Source organism: Patagioenas fasciata, chromosome 2, assembly GCF_037038585.1.
Source record: "Patagioenas fasciata isolate bPatFas1 chromosome 2, bPatFas1.hap1, whole genome shotgun sequence".
NCBI classification, from domain to species: domain Eukaryota; kingdom Metazoa; phylum Chordata; class Aves; order Columbiformes; family Columbidae; genus Patagioenas; species Patagioenas fasciata.
This window is the reverse complement of record NC_092521.1, coordinates 9,620,998-9,640,116: the sequence shown is the minus strand read 5'-3', so window position 1 is coordinate 9,640,116 and position 19,119 is coordinate 9,620,998. Positions and strand designations below refer to the sequence as shown.

Sequence of the window (19,119 nt, the reverse complement as noted above, 5' to 3'; positions counted from 1 at the left end):
TCTTCCTTCTAACTTCTGAGAATAACATGAAACATGTTGAAAACTCACTGTCAATTGAAAGTCTTAAGGAGAAAGAAAACAAACAAAAATGCCCAAACCAAGATGAACTAATATTTTTAAGGAAGTGAAAATTATAAATAGATGATTAGAAATTGTGTAGAGATGTAAAAATTCTATAGTTTGGCTATGTACTCATTTTGAACTCTAAGTTTTTGTTGTCTTTTTCCTTGATTTTTAAAAGATACTGCTTTATTTTGGTGTAATATTGATTCTTTCTTTTACTAGAAGTGATTACAAACAAGGCAACAATAAGCAGGGGAGGGAAGAAATATTTCCTTGTCTGCTCCCTGATGTTTCTGTGAAGAACTGACAATCAATGAGAAACTTCTAAGTTCAGACTTGAGGAGAGAATAAGGGATTTATCATTATCAAGTGAAGAAAAATCACAGATTGAGACATGAAAGCCAGACTTATGTGGTTGTAAATTTATGTACAGTTTTGATTTTTGTCACTTGACTTAGTATTTGATTCCTGCGTATAAAATAAATAGTTTTAGGAGAGAAATAGTACCAGGTATCATTTAGCTCTGTTTTAATGTAAGGCATTATTGAAAAACCTTATATTTGGATAGATAACTAATGATTCAGATAATCCTTATATAGAAAAGAAAAAAAATGATATCAAACTATAACGCCCTAATATTTCATAGTTTTCTGCAAGCAAAAAATAAATTCAGATAACAGTTACATTTGATGTCAAATGTGTAGATACTGGTGTAAATTCTGTGGAATAACATGGCAGTATTCACAGTAGAATATAAGGCAAGAGATGGTGATGAAAGCTGTACCCTAAAGTCTGCAACTTAAAGTGAGCACTTGCACTGGTGATTCCCGCTTCAAGAACAACAATCCCACACGGGGTTGTAGGGAGTTTGGACATCAGTTGTGCTCATTGCCTTCTATTGAAACTCTCTTATTTTGCGTGGTGAAACAGTCACTGGAAAAGGGGACTGAAATGCAAGTCTTTCCTGATGAGAGCCCAAACCAGTGAGCTCTGTGGTTATCTTTCCTCTCTCTGACTTGCTGTAAACATTTAAATCTTTAACATTGTGCTTTTTAGAATCAGGGGAGAAGGACAAATCTGAAAACCTCTCTCCCTTTTTGTAGAAATTCTTAGATTTATATTTTAATGCAATGTCTTATCTGGAAGAAATGCTTGAATAAAGGTTTGGAAAGTTAAATGTTCCTATCCAACAGCTTATATCTAACACAGCATGAAGTATTTTATATGTTTCATTTAAAGAAGTTAATTAGACAGCAGTTTAAAATTACGGGAAAATGGATTAATATTAATTACTGAAATGGTACTAACTTGAAAAAACAAATTATTTTTCCTCTGTTCCCTCCCTGATAGATTTATTCCTGCCAATTTCTGAATCAGATTCAACCCCATCTGTGTATATCCCATCCCATGGAGATCTGATGGGCAAATCCCAGGTGATCCGCATTGGCTCAGAGTGGAGAAATATCAGCCAGTTCCTGGGGATCCCATACGCTGCACCTCCCCTTGCCGAGAGGCGCTTCAGTCCTCCAGAGCCATTTGCTTGGGTGGAAACCTGGAATGCTACTACAGCTCGGTAAGAAACCCCTTTGATCATCTGCAGAAGCGCTTGTCTGTCCAGGTGTATGAAAGTAACTGGAGTGATGACCATGGTATTCATGTCCTTTCTTGCAAAAGAACCTACAGGGTACATATTAATACAAGTTTGGGACTTTGTTTTGCAAAAAGAATGATTTCTCTATTTACATGTGAATGCATGCATGCACCTCAAGAAAAAAGTCAGATTCCAGTACATTGCCTCGAATCTATGCATAACCCCCCACCGTCTGCTGTCAATCCATTTTCATTCTGAGGATTTATACAGGTTTTTATAATATTTATAAAAATACACTTTTCTTCTGCTGAGCTGTAAATTTGTAGAGTATTTAATCAGAGGCATTTTAAGCCATGGGCCTCATAGAAATTCCCTGCTTGGTAGTGTCTAGAACATCAAGCATAAGGACACAGGTAGTCTTTTCTGTCCAAATACTATTAAAAGGCAAATACTTGCTAAATGGCTTGGACAGAAGTACAGAAATTGTAAACATTTTAGGTAAAACCTTAAGAGGAAATGAGCACTGGGAACTGTATTAGCAGATGGACTAAATTTCTCCTAAGTCTCTTAGTCTAATGTTTCCCATTGGCTGGTCCTGGCTCTCCAGGGCTGTACAGACGTCACTCGCAGTAAGTTTAGGTTGGAAGCACTCTATGAACAGAGCTTTTGTGGGCATGTTTGTGTTTCCTTTACTCTTACAGCATGAGTCTTGATTTTGTTGCACTGGGGAAGCAAAATGGTAAATTGTGAATGTGTATTTCTCAATTAAAGAAAGAGAGTTTGTGTGACAAGGGTGGTTGTCAAGAGGATGGACCAGACTCCTTTCAATGGTGCCCAATGACAGGATGAGAGGCAACGGGCACAGACTGAAGCACAGGAGGTTCCATCTGAATATGAGGAGAAACTTCTTTACTTTGAGGTGCCAGAGCCCTGGACCAGGCTGCCCAGAGAGGCTGTGGAGTCTCCTTCTCTGGAGACATTCAAACCCACCTGGACACCTTCCTGTGTGATCTGCTCTGGTGAACCTGCTTTAGCAGGTGGGTTGGACTGGATGATCTCCAGAGGTCCCTTCCAACCCCAGCCATTCTGTGATTCTGTGACACTACTTCATATATTTGTACTGTGGAACCTGTAAAGATAGTGGATTTCTTAAAAACAAACAAAACCAAATAAACAACCAACCAACCAACCAAAAAACCCCAAACCACCACCACCATCGAAACAAAAAACACATACAAAAAACCCAACAAAACAAACAATCAAAAAACAAGAAAACCCACAGAAAAACAACCTACCACAACAAATCTAAATGCAGCAATGAGAAACAAGATATGAAAGTAGAGTGTTTTTTACAGGGTCTTTCTCACAGTGAATTGCTGTCCATGTAATAGAAACCAAACTACAGAGCACATGGAAGAGCAACCCATGCTACACATGTACAGAGGAAACTGGTACATAAGAGCTGGTACCCCATCATGTTCCTATCAATAGAAAGCAGACTGTTTCCTGGCAGACATGAGGAGCTGCAAGGGAAAACAAACAAGCAAACAAACAAACAAATAACCCAAACAAAAAACAAACCCCAAAATCAATACAAACAAGAAATGACAGATTGAGGATGCAGAACAGTGAGAAAAAGAGAGTCTGGTGGAAGGACTCAGTGAACTTTCTGTAGAGGGAGTTGCAGAAGTGAGCATTAAAGCTGAGTTTTAGTGACCTGAGAGCTTCTAAGGTAGCTAATATGGACCTGAAGTCTACTGAGATCCTTCAAGCCGTGTAGTCCTGTTCAATTCCTGGCAGTTGTCCTCATGTGGTTAGTGATGAACTACTTGACCTAGGTGACCTGGCCAAAAGCTTACATGGTTAAGGAAATGATAGATTTTGCAAGAAAACTGGTAGAATGGTACCTTGCAGAGGTGCCATGAATCAGCATCTGCTTTGGTGGAAATACACCCTGAAGCTACAGATTTAGAGACCAGTTAGCTCTGTGCAAGCTGTTTGGTCCCTCCATCACTCAGGATTTGTCTTCAGCTGTTTCTAGTGAAGCCTGTGATGAATCAAGTGAAAAGAGAGGCAAGGTTGTCTTGAGGAGTTGAAAGAGCTTCTGGCCTTTGGTGGTCTCATCCTTCAAGTTTCACCTGAGTTGTGGAGGTGTTAACAGCATAACCACAGCAGCCACGCAGCCTCGAGTATGTTTCAGGGGTCTGGTGACACAAGGTTTTTTGTTTGCTCAGGTGCACCATGGTGTTAGGTTGGCACACACACCATCAACTCTTCGTGTCTGCAGCAACAGATGTCTGCTAGGGCTTTGGTGAGACGCATCTGCCCCTGTGGTATCTTTTGAAGATGTGGCATTGCAATAAGAAGCCTGGCTAGGATTTTCAAAGCAATTTAGGGACCTTAGTTAATCTACTCTTATCTCTTGAATTCTCAGTGCTTCCTTTGACCAGTGTAAAACTTGGATGTTATCTTGTATTGTTAATTTATGTTTAAAAAAGTAATTCTTTGAGCTTAGCACCATGGAGATGCACTTGCAAAATCAAAGCGACCTCAGTCTCTGTATAAAAGAGCGTTGACAACTATTTTTGTTATGACTCTGTTTGGGTGTCACACAATATTTGTATATAAGAAATTCATGTCAGCACGATGACATTACTGACAGAAGATAAGTATTTATTTATCAGCCTGGAACAGATAAAAGACTCAAAATAAAACCACTAAAAAAAACCCAAAGAAACCAAAGAAGCCCAACTGAAAGAACAACCCTGTTGGAGTCTCCAGCTGCTGGAGGAGCGGTGGACTTGCCTCAGCAGGTGGCAGCCTTTCCCCAGAGTGGGTCCTGGCGTGAGGAGATCCTGGGAGCTGGAGGTGCTGAGGATCTCGATGAGTTGCCAAATAGAAGAAAGAAAAAAAATTGCCATGAGCATGAGTGTTGATTCCTTCTGCCCTGTGGAAAGTTGTATGATTAACAGCACTAGACCTGTTGTCCTGGCTGGGTTCCTACCTGGGAATTTGTATTTTGTCTGCCTGAAAGGGCTTGAGCAGTTTTGGTTGGAGATGATGTGCTTCTCTACATCACTGTGAAAGCTATTGAGTGATATCGCCATCCTAGAAACCTCCTTTATGGAAAGATTTTGTAGAATTGTATTAAAGCTGGTTCTTTTTTAATTCCATTTTAAGTTTTTTGGTAGTTTTCTATTAAATTCTTCATACCTTCAATATGAAATTTTACGAAGACATTAAAAATGATGATTTTAGAAACAATTATCTGAGATATTACACTCTTTTCCATAGCCTCTTCTGGCTTCTTCCCTAACAACTTCAGATGCTTTTCCATAACTCATTATGTGATATAAATATGGTTGTAAAATAGAAGGAACTGGCTTGAAATTAGCTTATATCTGAACTACAGAAGTCATCCACTTGGTTCTTGTCAGGGAGAGAGCTCAAGTGTGTGAATCTCATACAGACGATGGCCAGAAAATGATTTTCTGTGTGTGGCTGGCTGAATTCCTATTGAAAGGTTACTTTAAACATTGCTGGGCACTGTTAATGGTCTGCTATGACACTTGGAACAAACAGATTTTTAAAATGTGTTAAAATTTTAAACTTACCATATTTTCTCACAGATCATTAAAAATTAAAAGAAACATAAATAACTGAAGCCTACATTTATTAGAAATCAAAATAAATAACTGGCATTTCAGAAAAAGAGTGGGTCACATAGGTTTACAGGCAATAGCAGAGGGAGAACTGTGCCTGAGACGCCCAGTCCTTCTCCCCTCACATCTGGTGCTGATTTCGTGCAGTTTCTGTAAAGCGTGAGTTTTTTGAAGGTTTATTTTCAAGTTCTAAGGCTGGTTTGCTGAGCAGAGGATTCTGGACATGAAAATGCAATATATTTTTTGTATACGTGTGTACAAACCCACGAATATGTTAGTAAGATATAGGTAGGCATAGTTTTAAATATGATAGATATCTAGAGATTTAAAGGTTGTATAAACTCAGTGCATCAGAATACAAGGAAATAGCAGCCGTGGAGAAAGAGTACAAGCCTTTTTATTGTTATTTTTCCCAATTGGTGTCTCTAGGGCAGCTTGTTGGCAGCCAGGAGATGGAGAGGCCCCACCATATTCTGTCAGTGAAGACTGCCTATATCTGAACGTCTTTGTTCCTGCCACCACTGTAAGTAGGAGACAAGTCAAATTTTTTTGGTAGCCAAGCGTTGTCTCTTTTTAAAGTACCTTTAATTGTCATAAATGACTGTTTTTTATGTGGTGTTTGCAAAGCCCTGCAAAGTTAAATTAGGCATTCTGTTGTTTGTATTGGTACAAGAATATTCCCCATAGGCTTTCAGTAAGCTGTGTTTGGGTAACTGGGAGGGTAGCAAATTAAAAAGCTAGAAATAAGAGAGAGACAAAGAGGGAAACAAAGCACAAGAGGAAGGTGGCAGCAAAGGAGGAGGAATTAAGGACAGAAATGGCAATGTCCCTGAAATTAGACCATTTGACCAGAACAATACAACCAGTCACATCAACACCACCAGATGAGCCACAGCAGCCCAGGTTCTTTTCACCCTCATCTTTACTGGTTCCCTGTTGAAATCCATGAGAGCTGTTGAGGAATGAGGGTAACAAGAAATGCTAGATTTGTGCCCAACCCACAGAACGTAAAAATAGATGTTTTAAAGATGACTGGGCCGATGGTACAACCTGAAAGATTGTCATTTGAAAGCTCTTGAATTTCTTATTCTAAACAGACATAAAATCAATTTTCAAGTTAGAGCCAAGCTTAGATGATTGGCCAAACCCCTGAGGTGCTAGGGATAAAGATGCTGAATAACATGTGAATCCTATTGAAGAGTGGGCCCAGAATACGAGAATAGAGATTTTCTTTCTACAGAACTAGTAAGAAGATGACAGTAGTTATAATAGAAATATATGAATTTGTCATACTGCTTGTTTGGAAAAAGCTGGTCTAACAATGTGACAGTGGCACACGGAGTTGCTTGCAGGCCCTTTCAATCACCAGGAGGAGCAGCAGCCTGTTCTCTCCTTGCAGCACCAGACTGTCATTTTGCCCTGAATACAGTCGTCGCTTATTGAAAACATCAGGTCACTGTCCCAGGCAGTTTGCCATCTCCGCTTAAGTGCTGCTTTCAAGATAGCTTATTTGAAAGCATTGTGTATTCTGCCATCTGATAGAATAAACAGGCTTGTCTTTTGTCCATGGCAGTACTGAGAACTGAATCTCTCCTGTGTTTTGCAGAGGTGTAAGGTAGAAGTAGGTCTGATCAAGTCAGTCAGTTTCACATGTGTAAGTCTGGCCCAAGAGAGAACCAAAACTTCTGTTTTTGCAGAAGTAGCTGGGAGCAGAAGGCATGGCATTTTCCTGTTTCTTTATTGTGGTGAGGTCTATTTTTTACTCACATACAGAGAGCTATAGTTATATATTTTCAGCCCATGGAAAGTTAAATTAGCTAGTAAATTCACAATATAAAACCTCCTGGAGAGCAGCAAATACAAAAGTAGTTCAGAAGCATTTTGAGCCAGAACAAGAACACGGTGCAGGAGCTGCTGCCTGCCACCAGAGGACTCTTTAAGTGTCAAGGAGTGAAGAAGGTGAATGAGATCACCTCATTTTGCTTCCATAGCTACATGTGCCTCGTAACCCTCCAAATAAAACTGGCACTTCTGAGAGACTTTTTTCCACTTCTAACCATCACCACCTGTCACACTAGCAAAGTTGTGCTTCAGCTTGATTTGCAAAGGGTTCAAATGTGAGATCAAGAGGTGAAACTCTTCACTGAATAAGAGTAAAAAGTGTACCCTCTCTCTTCCCATCCTCTGCAGGTGTTATTCCCATTGACCCGGGTAACTATAGCCTGATCAGCCTCACCTCCATCCCTAGAAAGGTGATGGAACAACTTATCCTTAGCACCATCTCAAGGCATATCAAGGATAAGAGGGTCATTAGGGGCGGTCAACATGGCTTCACCAAGGGGAAGTTGTGCTTGACCAACCTCATAGCCTTTTTTGAGAACATAATGAGGTGGATAGATGATGGCAAAGCAGTGGATGTGGTCTGTCTTGACTTCAGTAAAGCATTTGATACAGTCTCCCACAGCATCCTTGCAGCTAAACTGAGGAAATGTGGACTGGATGATCAGGTCGTGAGGTGGATGGTGAACTGGCCGCAGAAAAGAAGCCAGTGATTTGTGGTCAATGGGACTGGAGAGAGACTGCTGGAGAGAGTCCAGTACAGAGCAGCAATGATGATGAAGGGAGTGGAGCATCTCCCTTATGAGGAAAGGCTGAGGGAGCTGGGACTCTGTAGCTTGGAGAAGAGGAGACTGAGGGGTGACCTCATTAATGTTTACAAATATATAAAGGGTGAGTGTCATTAGGATGGAGCCAGGCTCTTCTCAGTGACAGCCAATGATAGGACAAGAGGTAATGGGTTCAAACTGGAACACAAGAGGTTCCACTTGAATATGAGAAGAAACTTCTTCTCAGTGAGGGTAACAGACACTGGAACAGGCTGCCCAGGGAGGCTGTGGAGTCTCCTTCTCTGCAGACATTCAAACCCACCTGCACACCTTCCTGTGGAACCTCATCTGGGTGTTCCTGCTCCGGCAGGGGGATTGGACTGGATGATCTTTCGAGGTCCCTTCCAGTCCCTGACATTCTGTGATTCTGTGATCATTCCTGCTGCACTCAATTATTTACAGAGCAATATTGTACAGTAGTGTAAGCACTTGAGTTTGCCTGGCTCAGCAGAGTTTAAATCTATCCTTGCCAAGTAGCTCATTAAGTGTTTTGCAGAAGTATGGAGAAGATAGTTCTGAATATCATGAAGCCTTCCAGGCTTCCAGCTGGCTTGCAGCTTCCTGGTGGATGCTGAACTTCTCTCGCCTCGGGGGTTTGCTCATGGGACCTAAGTCTTTGCAGGCATGAAACCATGGTGGAGCTGCTGGGCTCCCTAGAAGACATTTCCCCACTATCTAAGCCAGGGAGCCATCTGACCATGCCCCAGCTGGAAATCTTTGCACTAGAACAGGCTGCCCAGAGAGGCTGTGGAGTCTCCTTCTCTGGAGACATTCAAACCCACCTGGACACATTCCTGTGTGATCTGCTCTGGTGAACCTGCTTTAGCAGGTGGGTTAGACTGGATGATCTCCAAAGGTCCCTTCCAACCCTAACCATTCCGTGATTTTACACCTCAAAATGTGACTGTCTGCACTTTGTTTGGAGCAAAACCCTGCACTTGGCAGTAGCAGCGTGGCAGCTGTGGCTTGTCTGCGAGGAATGTGCTGGCCCCACACTACCCGACTGCCACGTGTGCCCCACTGCAGCCTGACACTGACACTGGTGGTGCCACATCTCAGCCTGGTACCAAGGGACTGGCTCCACCAGGCTTTAGTAGAGATCTTGTGTTTCTTCTGCCTCACGGGTTTGATTGCAGTGGTTGGTTGATTTTTTGCTTGGAGGAAATTCACTTCTATTCAAAATAAATTTCCCAGCAACTAATCTATAGTAAAAAATTAATTAGCTACCAAATATATATATGATGATTATGACATGAAATATACTGTGGGGCATAGTTCACTTACATTATGCTGTGCTCTTAAAATAGCTAATAAGAGCTGGGAAGGCAATTACATTAAACAGCTTTAATCTATAATGCTCAAATCCATGAGTTCTGAAATTGAAATCCCTCAAGATTAAACCCCAAATTATTTTTCATAATATTTTACCTTTATGTAGGAGAGGGATCTGTCGTTGCTTGATGCAGACTAGAAATGAGAATGCTGCATCCAGACACTTGGCACTAGACAGAGCCCCTGTGCTAAATCATCCCCCAAATTGCTCCATATCTGTTGCAGCAGGCTTTGTTTTCTGGTTTTTAACTTTTATGTCCTGTCTTTGCCTTTCTTAAGCTTTTCATCACTACAGCATTGAGTAAAGTCACTCAACATAATGTAATATCTAACTCAGAGGGCAGCCGGAGGTCATGATGCCATGCAGGCTGAGAACACATGGGAAATACCTAGTTTGAACCTCAAGCTTAACCATGCTGAGCTGAGGGTACAGAGCAGGCTCAACATTGCATTTAATACTATTTTAGCTGACATGGCTCCATGTGGTTGTATTTTAGAATGAATTTCTATGTGAAAACAGTTTCTTTCATTGTTTTTCTTTACCCTCATCTTACTCTCTGTGCTGCATGTGGTGCAGAAATGGGAACTGGTGACCAGGCACTATGAATTAGGCAATTTCTATTCAGGAGCAGAAGTTCCTGAGAGAGAGCAGCATTTTTCAGTGCTTGCAGCTTCTGGGGTTCTCTTGGTAACACTGTCTTGTTCACAAGAAGGCTCTGATATGATTCTCCAGTTAGGTGTGAAGAGTGCATGCAATCGTGACAAATTAGGTGCAGCTGAGGAGATTTTGCCTCCTGTTCTGTAATTTTGCAGAAGGCCGCAACCAGCACTTCTCTGCTGCTTCTCCCATACAGCCAGTTGCATTTTTGCTGGAGACATCCTTTGCCAGAGCAGATGGGACTGCTGTGTTTAGCTAAACTCCATCCAGAAAATAACAGCAGCAGAGCCCAATGCCCTCTAGCTGCAGTGGAAAACAAACCTCAGATGTACTTTGATGCTGCTGCAGGGGTCACTGGCCCTTCTTTGAAAAACACCCGCAGCTGCCAAAGCAGAAAGTGGGATGGGAGGTGTGTGTGACCTGCTGCTGAGCAGAAGATAGAGGAGCCTCTTTTAGGACAGTCCTAAAGTGGGCGATGAGGGATGGAAGTGCTGAACGGAAAATTGAGGTTACACTTTGAAAAAAAGCTTTGTAGCATTGGGGCAGGTTATTCTGCTTTTTGCAGTGGGAATTAAAAAAAAAAAAAAAAGGGAAAAAAACTTAACAAGACCCCTCTCTATGTTTCACTGGTATTTATTCTGAGTATCATCTTGTCAGAGCTGTAATCTGGTAAATGCTGAGGTTTTCCGGGCAGCTCTGCTTTCGTGCTGGTCATGCAGCAGCAGCCCAGCTGCAGCCCTGCTGTATGTGCAAAGGGGGTCCACAGAGATGCGGTGCTACTTTTGGGTAAAAACCTCAGTTTATGCACAAAATTGTTTTGGCTCTGCAAGGAGTGCTCGTTGTAGCTCCTTCCCATCCCAGGAGTCCTGCTGGAATCTCTCAGGGCAGAGACTCTCTGTGCTTCCTGAGAAGTGAGTGTCTCCCATGCAGAGACAAAGTCCTTGCTGCAGGATTCCGTATTTATTAATATCTAGTAGGGGAAAACCTGCATGGGGATTGAAGGAGCAATGGGAGCTCTTGTCAAGTGAGATTTTTGAGATGAGACAATGTTGAAATGCTGAGGACTGGGGAATAGGAAGCAGCCCTGCACAGCTATTGAGGTAGTCCTGCTCAAGATGAAGCAACCAAAGAGGCCTTTTTCTTCTCCTGTTTCCCAATTGTTTGAACTTTCCCTGTGTGTTTGTCTAAAGCAGACATGTTACAGCAAAGACAAGTCCATCACATGCTCAATGGCCAGGAAAGCAGGATGGGTCTGCTTGGAGCTCACCTAGTAGAGTTGTTGGCTGGTGGAACACAGTGGTGCCATTAAATCTTCTTTATATGGGACACGGTGTTCTCTTTAATGGTACACAGATCAGTGTGGACAATTTAGCCCTAGGATTTCAGACCAGTGGCCAGATATCCTCTTATTATGGTCACTATTAAAGAGCTGTGAATGGCTTAGATAATTTTAATGGGGAAGATGCTTGTGTTCTCATCAGTGACTTACAAAAGCAGTTGGGTACAGGAATATTAACCTGGTTCTTGTCACGACAGGTGAAAAACATGTCAGTGCTGCTGTTCTTCCACAACGGAGGGAGTTACAGTGCTGAGGCAGGAAAGACAACCATAGATGGATCATACCTAGCTGCCATCAGTAACACCATTGTGGTGACTGCAAACTACAGGGTCAGTGTTTTTGGCTTCCTTAGTACTGGTAAGTCATGGATTTCTACAACAAACACAACTATGGGCTAAATTACATCCTGTAACACTTCTGTTTCTTTTTTTTTTTTTTAAGAAAAAAAAAAGAGTTGTGGGTTTTTTTGTTTTTTTTTTGTTTTTTTTTTTTAATTTGAGAAACCTGCATCTTTCACTGTTTGTTTTTTTTTTTTTTTTCTGGGGTGGTGGTAGGGGTAAGGGTGAGGGAATAGCCAAGAAATTATGGAGACTTGATCTGAAGAGAAAGCGAAGAGATTGGAGGCGAGAGCACAAGAACAGAACGAACAGAAGCCAAGTATCTATATCAAAGCACTGGCTAGACTTCTGTTTGCAGATAAAACTGTTCATAATGGGTTTTGTAGGCAGGTTTCGAAGATAGGGTAGGCATTAAAATTCCTACTAACTACAGTGGCCTGTCATTGTAGATATGGTTTTCCGTGTGTCCAACTTCCAGCTGTTCCATCTGTGAAATATTGCTACTTCTCAATTATGCCCATGTCAGAGTGGGGAAGAGGCAGGGAGAGATAACTGCAGGTTGCTGGTAAGAAGGACATGAAAGTATGGAGAGTACAGCACCAAGATAGTTGGTTGGTTCCTCAATAATTCAGCCCAACTTCTCTGAAGGACTTGCCATGTTTAATTTCAATCTATTAGCTCCTTTCACTGTCTTGAATGTGACTGAACATTTGCAAGTTTTGTATTTGCAACTCTTCACCATACACTAGTGCAAAGGACACTTTTGCTCTCCTGTTGTCTAATAACAATTGCCATTAAAAATTATACAAATTCCCATTGCATATAGGATTTTATGTTGTGCAGAAAGTCATCTAAACATGAGATTGCACTGTCATGTTTCCCTGCTGATCTCTGGGATTTTTTAATTTTAACTTTTATTAGATTTGCCTGTTTATGCAAGTAGGGACCACTTTTCCTTCTACTGTCTTTCAGTTCTGTCTGGGACAGGGGAACTTAAGGTAAAGAGCCATGAAGAGGAAATGCAACAACTGCAAGTGGAGCTCGGGCTCATCAGTCTGGTGGCAATCATTGGCCTCTCTAGTGGACATTTTAGTACCTTTGTAATGTTTAGGAGGTTATATTCACCATATTTGGAAATACCAGACCCACATACTTTGCCTCATGACTCTTTTGAGTATTTACTGCTAGTGATGCTGGGTGGATTTTGTCTACTTTGAAGTTGTAGCAGCAGCTCTTGGTTATTGTTTCCCTTCTCCATTTTACTGTTTTGTTCAAAGCTCACTCCCAGCCAAGCCTGTTTTTCATTCAAAAGCTAGAGACCTGGCACTGCAACCTCCTTACTCATTTAGATATGAAGTTGGTAACAGGTGTATCTGAGGAAAGAATCAGTTTTCCTCAGTGCGAACCGGATGTTTATGAAAGTGATACCACGGTTTTGTTTAGGCTAGAGCCAAACGCAGTGGGGATACGTGCTGTGAGAGCTTCCATGACGCAGCACTGCCCACGCGTTACCCACCAACCTCCTCCGGCCCTGTGAATCTCACCTGGGTTTCTTCCTAAGTGGAAACTTTTAGCTGGACTGAATATTGTGTAGCAGTATTTATGTGATGGTCTGTAATTCAAGGATCAGGAAAACTCTTCAGCTGCTTTTTCATAGAGATCTGGACAAATGTCCCAAAAAGTCAGTGCATGAGCTGAATTTCCCAGATTTGCATTCCTGCAGACCTTCAGATAGGCGTGGTTCAGTACAAGTAGGGAGTATTTGGGAGCCCTTTCCTTCTCTGTACTGTGGAGTTGCTGACAGGGACAAGTGCAGTCTTTCCTGGCGTCTTCCCCTGTGGGAAATACTGGATGTGCATTTGGGAAAATCCTGTTGCTTCAGAGAGAAAGGGAGCAAGTAGGAAAAGCTCTTTGCAAGAGTCACTGGAGCAGGCTAAGCACCACATTCATGGGAAGCCCTAAAAATTCCTCCAGTGCCTCACTCCTGTCTCCCCTGTGTCCCCTTTAGTCCACGTGGGGTGATGAGCTGTGGTGTGTCTGTACCAGGCTCCCTGTCAGGGTGGGTACATACTCATCCTGGTGAGCAATGCTCCTGCTGCAATTTCTCTTCTTTGATCCACCACAGGTTGGTGAAGTACCTCTGACTCGTAGAATCATGGAATCATTTAGGTTTGAAAAGTCCTTTAAGATCATCAAGTCCAACCATTAACCTAGCACTGCCAAGTCCACGACTAAACCATGTCCCTAAGCACCATGACTCCTGTACATGACCAGTGGCCACTGGAGATTTTCAGTGAAGGTTGTCAAGCTGAGTCAAATGCTATGAGAGTTTTTCTCAAACCAAATCCTCAATGATGTACCAGGGATGTATCCATTCTTACTGAAACACTTGGACGAATCCTGGTCCTCTGGGAGTTTTGCCATCAGTTTTCCCATCACGGGGCACAAACTCACCCTTAACATTGTGGGAACGTTAGTAGCAGGACTATTGGGAGGCCCTGAAGTTACAAACAAAAGTTATGATCTTGTGAGCAATATAATTCCATTGTATAACTCAGTGAAGTGCTGAGTCCTCTCATGTTGCTTCGTTATAAATTGCAAAACTAGAAATCAAGGAGTTAGATTGAAATTTTGGAGGAGGAAGGGCAGTGAAAACACTGTGTTTTCTTTCTTTCTTTCTTTTTTTCTTTCTTTCTTTCTTTCTTTCTTTCTTTCTTTCTTTCTTTCTTTCTTTCTTTCTTTCTTTCTTTCTTTCTTTCTTTCTTTCTTCCTTCCTTCCTTCCTTCCTTCCTTCCTTCCTTCCTTCCTTCCTTCCTTCCTTCCTTCCTTCCTTTCCTTTCCTTTCCTTTCCTTTCCTTTCTTTCTTTTCTTTCTCTTTCTCTTTCATTTTTGTTTTACGGGAGTTTTTTTTGCCTCTCATTGACAGGGCTCTTGCAAGCAGTCAAAGAGCTCTTATTATTTTAAGTATAAAAGATGTTTAATTTAATTTGCTGCAGCCATTAAGGTTGCAAAAAGTGATGCACATTCTTAATAGTGTCTTCGCCTCTGGCTTTGCACACAGAAAACTTAAGGTGAATTGCCAGTGATATGGATGGCAAGAGTGTGGAGAAGACAGTCATGTTTTTAGGCCAAATTCTTTAAAAGAACCTGTGAAGTCATATAAAACAGGATGATTTTCACGCTTAGATTTAGCACTATTGTTCCTCTCCAGTTTAGTAGTAACGGAAATGCATATGTTTGTCATTGCTTCCTTCTGGACATCAGTTTATTTTCATTCTCCTGTGGTCCCTAGGAGCATGATCTTTTCCTGCAGAATTTCTGCTTGTGAGATTTGTACCCAGGCCTATCACTCAAGCAGCGGAGAAGATTCCTGGCAGACATGTTTCTTTTGGTCTAACTACCGTGGATATCCATGCATGTCTGTGCCTGCATCTGTTCCCCAGTGTGGCACATTTCACAACCTGGCTGTGGTTTTGCCAGAGCAAAAGGAACTAGTTATACTTCCCTTCTTGGTCTTGTTGTTCAGTGTACTGGCAGCGAGACACTTTGTGTGGCTAAACCATTGACATGGATTTCACTTCCTCTGGGGAGGTCTCATGAGACATGCAGCAAACCCTTGAAATGAGGTTTGCTTTTTAACAGAGCAGAGACTGGATTTATTGCTGGCTTGAGAACCCTGAGAACTGGTCATGGTGTGCAGAACAAACTCAAAAAACCCTAAAAACTAAAGTAGGGAAAGTTTTTCCTCCATTGTTTCACTGATGTGTCTTGACCTGATCACCTGAAACTATGGTTATAGGTGGAAGATTGTAGCTTCTGGAACCATTTAGTCCCTGGCTGTCCTATTGAAAAGGCACTTACAGTGATGGCTGATGTGATGTGGGTATCTAAGATCTGCAAGTCTGTCAATAATCTGGTCTCCTATCAATAATCAGTCTCTGTGATAACCCAGTAATTGAACATAGTAGACCTATGGCTACCTGCTACAGGATGGATGATTCCAGTTGCTCCTTGCCTGAGATGAGACTACTTGTCCACAAAGTGGCAGCTTTTTATTCCACTATCTGTTAATTTTGATTCCCTAGTTTCTGAGCGGACCCTTACTTTAAAATTCTGCTATTTGGTCTTGGCAATCAAAGAAACTAATCCTTTCAGCTGTGTTTCTATTTCTGGATTTTCTGTCTTGTGTGTGTGTGTTTTTTTCCCTCAAACTTTGAATGTGGAGAAATTAAAATCATGAAAAATGAATGGCTCATTGTGGATTAAAAAGTAGTCAGTGAATAATCTTTTTCTATTCCTTTCTCAGGGACTATGTAGGAATTACTTATTTCTGCTTCTGTTGGTATATAATTAAGCTTGCCTAGGGATTTACATCATTAAATGCTTTCAGCGTTAGTTTCCTATTAATCAAAGTGTCACATTACCACTGGTTGGTATTGAACAGAAAGTAGTCTTTTCAGTGATGATACCTAAGCATGGGGTAAGCATTTTTTTTCCACGGGAACAAAAATATGAATGCATATAATTCAGCTCTTTATCAGTTAGACATAGGTCAATTTCAAAGGATGTATGTTAAGATATTATAAATTAAAAATAATATCTGTACATGTGTAAAGAAGTGCAAGATGATGTGACTCATAAATGCTTGGTCAGACAGGTAAGTGTAAAAGGGATCTAGAAAGCTGCAATTAGGTGTACTCCAGGGAAACAGTTGACTGAATTTGGCAAAAGCACTGATTTTTTGTTTGCTTTTAATTAATTTTAAGATCAAGCTACTTATTTAGAAAAATAATCTAGTGACTTCAACATAGCACTTGAGCCTGGATTCATATCTCCTGTCATGAGATGTCCAAATGAAGGCTAGAAATTTAAGTGCTACTTTTCTACAACCAAAACGGATAATTAGGCACTAGTGGACATGCAGCTGGAAGAAGCGCTAATTATATTAACTTTCTATGAACTGTCATTTCTTGTATTTTTGTTAACTTGCCCTGGTCTTGTAATGAAATACTCTAACACAGTGTTATGGGGCTTGTATAAAAAGCTCCTGCAGAATAGTATCTAGAGAAAGAGATGATCAGATGTTTTTCAATGTACTGAAAGTTAAATAGAATAATCACAGAATCACAGAATCGACTGGGTTGGAAAAGACCTCAGAGATCATCCAGTCCAACCCTTGGTCCAACTCCAGTCCATTGACCAGATCATGGCACTAAGTGCCATGGCCAATCTCAGTTTAAAAACCTCCAGGGCCGGTGAGTCCAGCACCTCCCTGGGCAGCCGTTCCAATGCCTGATCACTCTCTCCGTAAAGAATTTCTTTCTAATATCCAGCCTAAATGTTCAATTACTTTTGGTTGCATCCTGCCCCAAGTCTGGGTGCACAATATTTTATTCAGATAGAGCACAGAGCTCTCTACTCTGGCTTGCATCATGCTTATAATATGAAACTTTTAGCTGTTTGGGTAAGGAAGTCTTAGAAAATATCTGATTATTTCAGGGGGTTATTGAATAAGCATATATGATAGCTGGAGCACTGAATATTAGCTTTTTAAAATTCTTAGTGCGGAAAAAACTGAAATGGAATCTATTCGCATAGTGATGACCTTAGAAGAGACCACTTCAGACTTCTAAGCTTCCGTGCCAGTTTTGTCCAAGGTTCAGCTGCAAGGGCTGCTAAAAATGTAGCATTTAATCAAAACTTCAGATGTTTATAGTTTTATTTCTTTTCAGACCTATTTATCTATTTCCCGCAACAGGTTCTTCTGCGGTGAGTGGAAACGCCGGCCTTTTGGATCAGTTGGCAGCTCTGACGTGGGTGCAGAAGAACATCGCCAGCTTTGGGGGAGATCCAAGCCGGATTTCTCTGGGAGCCGACCGCGGTGGGGCAGATGTTACCAGCATCCACCTGCTCACGGAGGCAGCAGATATGGGCCTCTTCAGGAGCGTGCTGTTGATGGTAAGTCCCTTTCCTGCCACTTCGGTGACTTTGTGAAAGGATGTTGTTGACAGACGTGAGGATGTTGCATCGTGTGGGTGCTGGTTTTATTTCATCCGTACCTTGGCAGCACTAATAGGGCTGTTATTGCTGTAGCTATTTTTCATCTCACCTGTGACTGTGATCTCCAGGAGTTGGGTGCTTCACAAGGATGTACAAGAGATGCGCCTTGGTGATTGATTTAGTCATACTAAGAACCTGGTTTTCGTCACTGTGGTTTTTGGTGTATTATATAAATAGTCTTGTTTCGTAACTTATAGGTACAACAGGTTAGTTTCCATTCCATAAATACAGTTGTTGATCAGCAGTTTTTAAACTCTAAAACTGAAGAGCCAAACATCCGCATATTTCAAATATCCAATCTTTTTATCTGATCTCATGACATATTTAATTTAAAAGAAAAAGCAAGTTTCAGAGAAAGAGTAAAAATCCATTTACCCATGGACTTGTTTGCTATCAGCTTGGATCATTTTTACAGTCACCCCAAGTGATCCATATTTTTACAGCACTTCCCGTGTCAAATCCTAGGACTCTGAGGTCAGCTTTGTCAGCTTCGTTACTAGCATTGATCTTTACAGCCTCAGATGTGAGTGCTCTTAAATGAGGCTTAATCTTGAGTGAAGATTTATAAATCCAGCAGAAATGGTGCTGGGACAAAATGCTCTCTCTGCTAGCAGTGTTCTCTTGGAAATGTGAGCAGAGGAACAGAATTCTAGGTCCAGGAAACCTAGGGCCCAGTTAAATAAAATCTTGCCTTGAAAGAATGGCATGTCTATTTATGACTTTATTTTCTCCCAGAGTACAGTTTCATCCTCCTCTTTCTCTGAATTCATAAACCCTTTACTGACACGGCTCAGGATGTGGCCTTGTGAAACCTGTACAATTTAGCAGTTGAGCAACTGATGAAGAGGAAATGCAAGGACCTCTTTGCTAATCATTATTGTTGAAGTGTATTTCCACATTACATCTTTTCTTTTATAAAATAGGTGTTGAACTCCTCCTTTCTCTTACAGCAGGATAACAAATAGTGGAAAAGAGTGGCAAGTGCAATGAACAGGCAGGCGCATCAATTCTTCCAAATAATCTAGGGTTTGTAACAATAATTTTCTTCCTGGGGACTGTGCAGACAACTGTCTTGGCAAAAGCAGGATCTCCACTCATTTCAAAGTAATGTTAAGTATTTTAAATATTTATCCTTACAGTGTCACAGTGGATTCACTCTTCTTGTGAAATGCACTGATAAAATTGAAAGTAAACAGTAATAGTAGTGACTTGAAAACATAAACTAATCTTTTTGTTTGTTTGTTTTGTAATATGATGGTGCAGAATGCAACTGTTGGTTCGCTCAGATTTCTCTAATAGGCCTCTTGTAAAGGGATGCAACTTGATTTTGATCCAAGACACCAAAAGCATAGAATCATAGTATAATTTAGGTTGAAAAGGCATCTAAGATCATTGAGTTCAATCATTAAC

General features: G+C 41.2%; 1 protein-coding gene across 1 annotated transcript in view; it reads left to right on the top strand.

The window, feature by feature from the left end:
- Positions 1–19,119, top strand: part of TG (thyroglobulin) — a 159,689-nt gene that overhangs the window by 74,666 nt on the left and 65,904 nt on the right. Inside the window, exons 38-41 of the mRNA XM_065831913.2 lie at positions 1,414–1,636; positions 5,746–5,839; positions 11,509–11,668; positions 17,408–17,607. Coding sequence (XP_065687985.1) covers positions 1,414–1,636; positions 5,746–5,839; positions 11,509–11,668; positions 17,408–17,607 — 677 coding nt within the window. The remainder of the gene's footprint in view (positions 1–1,413; positions 1,637–5,745; positions 5,840–11,508; positions 11,669–17,407; positions 17,608–19,119) is intronic.